The sequence below is a fragment of the Taudactylus pleione genome, unplaced genomic scaffold (assembly GCF_031769625.1).
Source record: "Taudactylus pleione unplaced genomic scaffold, aTauple2 ptg000009l, whole genome shotgun sequence".
NCBI classification, from domain to species: domain Eukaryota; kingdom Metazoa; phylum Chordata; class Amphibia; order Anura; family Myobatrachidae; genus Taudactylus; species Taudactylus pleione.
In genome coordinates this window covers 14,743,808-14,751,892 of record NW_028284412.1, presented here as the reverse complement: position 1 = coordinate 14,751,892, position 8,085 = coordinate 14,743,808, and the positions used below count along the sequence as shown (strand labels likewise).

Genomic DNA, 8,085 nt, shown 5'->3' with positions numbered 1-8,085 from the left:
TGCTTCATAAACTGCTTTTATTGCAACAATCTGTCTGTCTGTTATTAATTCTTTGGAATTTTTAACTTATAACTGATTTCACCATGCAATACAGATGAAAAAACAGTGTTGTATGTTAAATTATTTGATATATATATATATATATATATATATATATATAGATATACACACACACATACATAATATATATATACATACATTATATATATATATATATATATATATATATATATATATATATATATTTATATTTATTATGTATCTCATCTGGCTTCATTCCACCATTTTACAACAAATATTTATGCTGTGCTAATATTTTATTAATGACTGATGACTGTGTTAACACATGTGTGGTAAAAACATTTGAAATTATAAAGGTTTTGTTTCAAATAAAGTTTTCTCTTTAGTAACAAAAAGTTTTTCCCTATCAATCTCCAGTCTGGGATATAGGAGACCACAGTCAGGCCCTAGAGCTTGGCCCTGGAAGCAACAATTTTGCCCCCATGCAGCTGTGAAAAACTGGTTTCCTTTCAGTGTTCTATAAACATTGGCAACACCAAGCCTATCCAAGATTGTTTTAGCCAAGCCGGGAACTGCAGGCTGCAGGAGGGTAGCATAAAGTCTCAGTGCTTCAAGGGTAAGATATAGCACAGAATGCCCCCAGGCCTTCTCTTCTTCCTCCCCTCTAAGCAACTTCCATGGGGCCTGACTTTGGAAGAAGGCATTTGAACATCGTACACTACCATCAATTGCCTCTAAGGCTTTGTGCACTTGGAATATTTTCATAAAATGGTCTACCTGTCCTGGGAGCTCTTGTAAAGCTCCCAGCATTCTCTGGAGTTTATCATATGCAGAGGGTGGAACATCCATATACTGGTAAAGGGGCCAGGATTGCTGTGGATTGATTGTGTTTGCAGTGCAGCGGTTTAAAAGCCCACCAAGAGCATCAGAAAGCTCAGAGTTTAACAGCTTGCGGACTGTGTGGTGGGTAAAATCACAGTCTCGCTCAGGGGAACCATTGCGAAGCAAGAAATATCGTAATCCATCTCTTGTGTACTGAATAATACATTCTGCAGGATCTACCACATTCTGAAGGCTCTTTGACATCTTAACTCCTTCACAAGTCCAGTGAGAATGGACAAATAAATTTGGAGGGGGGGGCAGACCAGCAGCTATTAAGAAAGCTGGCCAGTATATTGCATGAAATCGCAAAATATCTTTTCCAAGGAAATGTGATGATGGGCCCCAAGGAGATAAATTGGGATCTGGATATCCTGCTGCTGTCAGGTAATTGACTAGGGCATCCAGCCAGACATAGATTGTATGAGATGGGTCAGAAGGCACAGGGATGCCCCAAGATACACGATTTCTCTGGCGTGACACAGAAAGGTCTGGTAGTTCCTCTTCCAGCCATTGTCGTACTATGTGAAGGAATGGGGCAGGGTGAATTGGATCTGTCTGAAGCCAACAAAGGAGTTTAGGACGTAGCGAAGACAGTCGAAACATGTAATTTTCTTCACTCATCCACTGTACCTAAAAGGAAAAAACAGAAACAAAGAAGATTACAAGCGGATTGCAAATTAACAAATATCAAATAAAAAGAGGATTTACAGGTGCTAAAATAATTTTCAGTAAACAACTACAACCTGTGGGCATAAAAGCAAAAAATATAATTTATACAAAAAAAAATGTATTCCTACAAATCTACACTTATTATTCCTTTTTAAATATCTATATTTACATTTATACCCCTTTCAGACTTTAGACACAGGAAATTGCCAGGTTTATCAAAACGACAAATTCCCGGGTCTCAGCCCAACCCTGGTAAAAAACAGGGTCGTGGACCTGGGATTTCGTCCCGGGTGCTTGTTTTCAGACATACCAAGCGATATATGTCGTGTGTGCGTCAGTCAGTGTGTACCAGTGATGTGCGGCCAGGTGAGGCAGATTTGCATAGCTTTTCCTGTCATACTTAGGTATACTCCACAGTTTTGACTATAAGCATAAGAAAAAATTAAAGAAAATATTATAAATATCTTCTCTGTATTATTCTAATCATTTTTATAGTCAAATCTCTGGTGTAAAAAGTGTATGGCAGGTGAGGCACTGCCTCCTCTGTCTACCTTTTCCGCACATCTCTGATCAAAACTCATCAAATTTCCAGCACTATATACTGCTGCACCTTTGTATAATGCCGACATGAACCCTCGGGTTCATATATGTATGTGTAAATCTGGCTCTGATACTAGCCAGTGCCTCCCCAGCCATTTACCTCACCGCACGTCACTGTACGGGCGGTCAGCCGACTGCCAGTACGCTTGCTCCACGGGCCGGCGGTGATTGACAACTCAACTGGGTGGGCGCATGTAAATATGCTTGCAGGAGAATCATGTAAAGCAGGGAGTATCAACTGTAGTCCTCAAGTACCACCAACAGGTCATGTTTTTTGGATACACAGGTGAGTTGTTGTTGGGCCAGTAATTGATGGAAAATTTGCAGAGATTTAGATTTGAGAGGGGGGTGTCTAAACTCTAAATTGCAGTGTAAAATTAAAGCTGTCCAGCATTTGTGGGCTACATATAAAAGCAACCAGTATTTACCCTGCAAGCAAAAATAATAAATGTTGCACCCCTTGCTTTGCACCATGGTTCATTCCACATATTTTTTATATATATATATATATACAATCTCAAAAGTTCAGAACACCAGACGACCGGCACACCCTTTTCATATGCAAAAAGTAATATATATATATATATATATATACACACACATACACACACACAAAGGACCTCATTCAGACCCACTCGCAAGCGGGCCGATGTTTGGCTGTGCGCAGGTGCAGCGGCCGCACTGCGCGTGCGCAAGCCCCGGAGCGAGAGACAAATTCTCTCGCTCCGAGGCTGACCACAGCTCGAGGCTGATCGACAGCTCGACCCGTTTTGTAGGCGTGGCGGGGGGGGTGGCTTCACAAACGGAGGCGTTCCCAAGCGAACGCTTGCCGTTTGTGGGCATCCCCACTGACATCACCAGTGATGTCAGTAGGAGAGCTTCCGGCTCTATTACAGCCGAAAGCTCTCTGGGGCTTGCGGCAGACGAGACCCTACCACAAGGGTCTCGTCGCAAGCCGCGATGGTCTTGACCATCGCGACCATCATCCTGGCCGCTCGTTAAATCTGTGGGTGGTAACCCACAGCCTAGCGAGCATCCAGGAGGCCAGATCATTTTTTAGATGCGGCCGCCCTCATTCAGAACGAGCGCTCGCATTTTGCGAGCGGCTCTTAATGAGGTCCAAAGTTACTTGCTTTATTTTATCTGCTCATAACTCAAAATCAGCCCCTTTATTCACTGACTACTGGTGATCATTTAACAGTTCTCCTTTCTTACAGTCCCTATGAAAAATGAAAAAAAAAAACTACAGAAAGTTCAAGAGGGTTGGGAAGTAGTTATGTAATAGGTTCCAAGATGAAGGAACTAATGTGATATCGTCGAGTTAGCTGCTAAACGTAAGGTGGCAATTAGTTATTAGGCAAAACCAATCTTATAAGTTATTGCAGCTTTAAATGTAGTGGCACACTCGCCGATAACACGCTGGTTGCTTCTTCTCTGAATTTATTACATAACTCCCCCAGTGGTTTTTAATTCACTTCTGGTAGCCTAAACATGCCTATATCTAGGCTTACTAAACTTTGGGGATTGTATCAGGCAAAAATTGTGAGTGCAGTATTCACTCTATGCTTGCCGACATTTAGCTCCCTCCAGGAGAGAGCTGTCGGAGTTTCAGAGCAGGGGGCATGTCGCTGTAAAAGGAGGCGTGGTCCGGCAAATGACGCATCATTGTAGGCGGGACATGGGGGCGTGACAGCGCGATCGCATCATCGTGGCCCTGCTCCCTCTTTGCAATGCCGAATTAATGGCATTGTGAAGCAGGGGGCGGGGCCACGATGACGCGATTCAGCGAGAATCGCGTCACATGCACCCCCGTCCTACTGTTACTGCCGGGGTAGGGGGGTCGCCGGGGGCAGGGAGGCTTGCCTGCCTTTCCAGGGGGCTGGGAGTGGCACCCGATTTTCAGGAGGCTCCCGGCCAAATCGGGAGGGTAGGCAAGTATGATTCTCTCTTATTTGCTAAGAAAACCAGAGATTTCTGGTATAGTACTCACAGCCACTATTATTCTATGAGCATTTTGAGATGTTAAAACCCTGCTTAAAATTTCTCACAATGAATTCACAAATCTCTGTTTATGTCCCTGAAGCTATATATGACCTGTGCACATTTATAGTGAGCTGAATAATAGTAATGTTCTGAGAGATCAAGCATAATAGTGCAGTGAAGATACCCTCACTCACATTTGTTCAGGACAATACAGTTTCTAACATACTGTAGCACTTAAACATACTTTTGCTAAACTCCATAAAGTGACTCCTGGGTTTATCTTTTAAATGCAAGCTGAGACTGCTATAAATTTATTGTGCATTCCTTTTTTTTCATACCTTATGTCCGCTTTCCAATGATACCCTTATTTTGTTGCCTTCAAGGTCTTTGCGCTCTGTTGTTTGTTCCACACTTAAAAACGCCTCATCAGAGGTGCAGTACCAGCCCTGGTATGTCCCTTTATAGATATATCCTTGTTCTTCCAGCGTTTTCCAGAAATGACTAACTGCTTGTGCATGGCGAGGCTCTGAGGTTCGCACAAAATCAGTATAGGATATGGCCATTGCATCAAACATAGTGCGAAATTGCTGAGAAACTTTTGTACACAGCTTGGATGGTTCTGAGCCCAAAGAAACCGCAGCTTGCTGTACTTTGATACCATGCTCATCAGTACCTGTCAAGGAAATACATGTATTTTTATTATTATTATTAATTTTAATATATCTTAATATTTTATATTTAGAAATCATGAGATGTAGAAATTAGGTTATCTGGCTCAGAAGTGTATGCACTAATCAGCATCTTTACATTAATCCTCTAATTAGTTCTAAGATTGTTAAACAAGTAAATACATTATAGATTAGTAGCTATATAAAAAAAACAATTGTTTGCAAATCTACATTTTAGCACAATACTGCTTACAATATAAAGGTTTCAAATAAATATTAATATTGTGCACTGGTTTTTTATTTTTTTTATTTAAATGTGGTAAACATGTTAATGTTCACAAATGTTTACTGATCGATATCATTTTTATTACCTTTTATTCATATGGTACCACACAGGTTTTGTAACACTATATAGTGGAAGGAACATACATAGTAGGTGGGTGGCCGTACAGGACAGTAACAGACAAGCTTATGTAAGTACATAGGTGGAGAGTGCCCTGATCGCAAGCATTTACATTCTAGAGGGGCAATGGTTTGACACATAAATGGAGAGGGGTGATGGATATTGCGGTGCCTGGAGAGTTAGGAGGAGTAGTGGTAGACTTGGGTAAATAGATGGATTTTGAGGCCACGTTTAAAGGTTGGGAGGCTGAGGCTGGGTGGATGTTGTAGAAAGTGTGAGTGGGCATGCCAGAGGGTAGGAGCGGATGGGAGATATCTTGGAGTTGGGTGTGGGAGGAGTTATCAGGGAGGAGGAGAGGGACAGGAAGCAGTTGGAGTGACTGGCAGAAAGAAGTAGCAGAGGTGGAGTGGCAGTAGGGGAAAATGAGGCAGGCAGCAGAGTTATAGATAGACTGAAAGGGTTTTACCCACCTGTCTCCCGTCTCGCACCCTTTCAGTCTATCCATAACTCTGCTGCCTGCCTCATTTTCCTGTCGCCAGAGCCAGATTTAGACCTCATGGGGACCTAGGCAAAATACCAGTTTGGGGCCCCCTTCCCCCAAACAATCCATCACACTATAATTTCGTTCCTGATTCATGCCCCTTACATTATTTGTCATTCCTCCTTATATTCAAAGCTTTAAATATTACAAACATGGTGTAATGGTTAGCTTTACTGCCTCACAGCACTGAGGTCATGGGTTCAATTTTCACCACAGTCTTGTGTGGAGTTTGTATATTCTCCCCGTCCAAAAATATACTGGTGAGTTTAACCCTAATGTGTGCGTGTACATGTGTTTAGGGCAGACTAGATGGGCCAAATTTTTCTTGTTGTTTAAACATTTGAAACAAACATTTAAGAAACATAACAGAAAACATTCTAGGGACTTAAAGAGCGTACACACTAGATGATATGCTCCCTGAGCGATATCGTCTAGTGTGTCCCCGGCAGGCTGTGCTCAATGTCGTTCATGACATTGAGCACACCTGCTGAACGATATCATTAACGATATCGTTCAGCGCCGGGCTCTCTCCCCCATTCCATAACATGCAGCAACCTGACGACATCGTCAGGTTGGCCTGCATGTTAACCCGATGAACGATAATGACGAACGACCTGCGGGAACGCGCGTCGTTGTTATCGTTCATCGTTTTTGTGTTAAAAATGGACAATAAAGTGGATGACTTAACGATATCGTTCAGTTGTCCACTTTAATCGTCCAGTGTGTACGCACCTTTACTGTAATTACAATAAAGGGACATCTATAGTGACCAATGTACAATACATTCTTAATATTTTACCAAATTGACACCAAAGTAACTTTGATCACATTTCTTACACATTCTGGTGTTTGCTTTGAGCAACAGCTGAACCTCTTCACCATTCTGAATGCTTTCATGCATTGAGTTGCTGCCATTTGACAGACTGATCAGATATTTGCATTAATAAAGTTTACTGGTGTAATTAATAAGCTGGATACTGTGTAATGTTATCAGTTGCTGAATCTACTGTGCAGTTCACACACTAACCCCAACATTATCAGTTGCTGAATCTACCATCACACCACTCTCCATGCACCCACAGCAGTCACTGAATGATCTGAATCCTGCCATGTTAAACCGATGGTCCAAGCGGTTGAAGCACATGATGATGGGCACACAAAGGCCCTTATTCAGACCCGGTCGCAAGCGCTGAGGTGGTCAAGATGTTAGTGCTTTTCAGCATTATTGCCTCATGCTTCATCTTAATAAGCAACATAGTAGGGGCATCTTTAGTGGCACAATATAAGCTGGGTTGGGTACAGAATCCCGATGGTTGGGATACCGACAGTCAGAATACTGACAGTGGCATCCCGACGGTCAAAATCCCAAATTTGAACACTCCCTTTAACCCAGCCCTCCTGCAGCCAAACCCTAACCCACCCCTCCCGCAGCCTCCTCCTAACCGCCCCCTTCCCCACAGACAAACCCTAACCGTCGCCGTAGTGCCTAACCTAACCCAAACCCTAATATAGGGATAAATTTACTAAGAATAGAGAATGGTCGAGTTTAGTTTTTTTTTATCTCGATTTGCATCGCCGAATCTGATTTTCCCGTTTTTCATCTCTCAAATTTACTAAGAAGTGAGTATAGCTGAAAGTGAGATGGCAGATGGTGATTGAGAAATTTCCCCCGAGTTGCAAAGCAGATGAAGTTTACTCACCTGAGATTGCAGTGTTTTCTCTCTGCAAATCTCTCCCGAGCAAGCAGCCTGCACACATACATACAGTATCTGTGAGATATGTGCAGGCTGCATGTGTGTTAGACCTGTAAAAAACAAGTTAAATTCTTTAAAAAAAATTACGTAGGGTCCCGTCCCCCCCCGAGCCTAACCATCCCCATCAGCCTGTCCTGGTACCTAAAATTACGGGGAACAAAACGAGTTCCACCGTAATTTAGGTAAAAGCACCAGGCTGCAGGGCCAGTGCGGGTTTTAAATATAGGGGGGAAAAAATTGCGTCGGGATCCCCCTATATTTAAAACCAGCACCGGTCCCAAAACGACCGGAGTGTAATGCCACAGCCCGGAGACCCTATTACTGGGTCTCCAGGGCCAAAGCTTTATCACCTCAAGCCGCTCAGGCCAAGCTGGGGAGGTGGAGACCCCCAAAAAAGGGTCCCCCCTCTCCCGAAACCCTAGGCCTGGTCTGAAGCCCGGGGCTCTTTCCTACACCCCTGGGCTGTGGGTACGGGGGTAATAAAGTGTTAAATTGAAAGAAACTATTGTATTTTACAGTGCAACTACAGGTGCCAGTCCTTTGGCACTTGTGGAACTACAGCAC

At 43.0% G+C, this 8,085-nt stretch overlaps 1 protein-coding gene across 3 annotated transcripts in view; it reads right to left on the bottom strand.

Annotated features, from left to right (window-relative positions):
- Window positions 1–306: 306 nt before the first annotated feature.
- The window catches only part of MARS2 (methionyl-tRNA synthetase 2, mitochondrial), a 28,102-nt gene continuing 20,323 nt past the window's right edge, over window positions 307–8,085 (bottom strand). For all 3 annotated transcript variants that reach the window (XM_088467396.1, XM_088467395.1, XM_088467398.1), the window contains exons 2-3: window positions 4,494–4,828; window positions 307–1,533 (exon numbers count right to left, since the gene is read on the bottom strand). In XM_088467396.1, coding sequence (XP_088323522.1) covers window positions 370–1,533; window positions 4,494–4,828 — 1,499 coding nt within the window. In that variant the 3' untranslated portion in view covers window positions 307–369. The remainder of the gene's footprint in view (window positions 1,534–4,493; window positions 4,829–8,085) is intronic.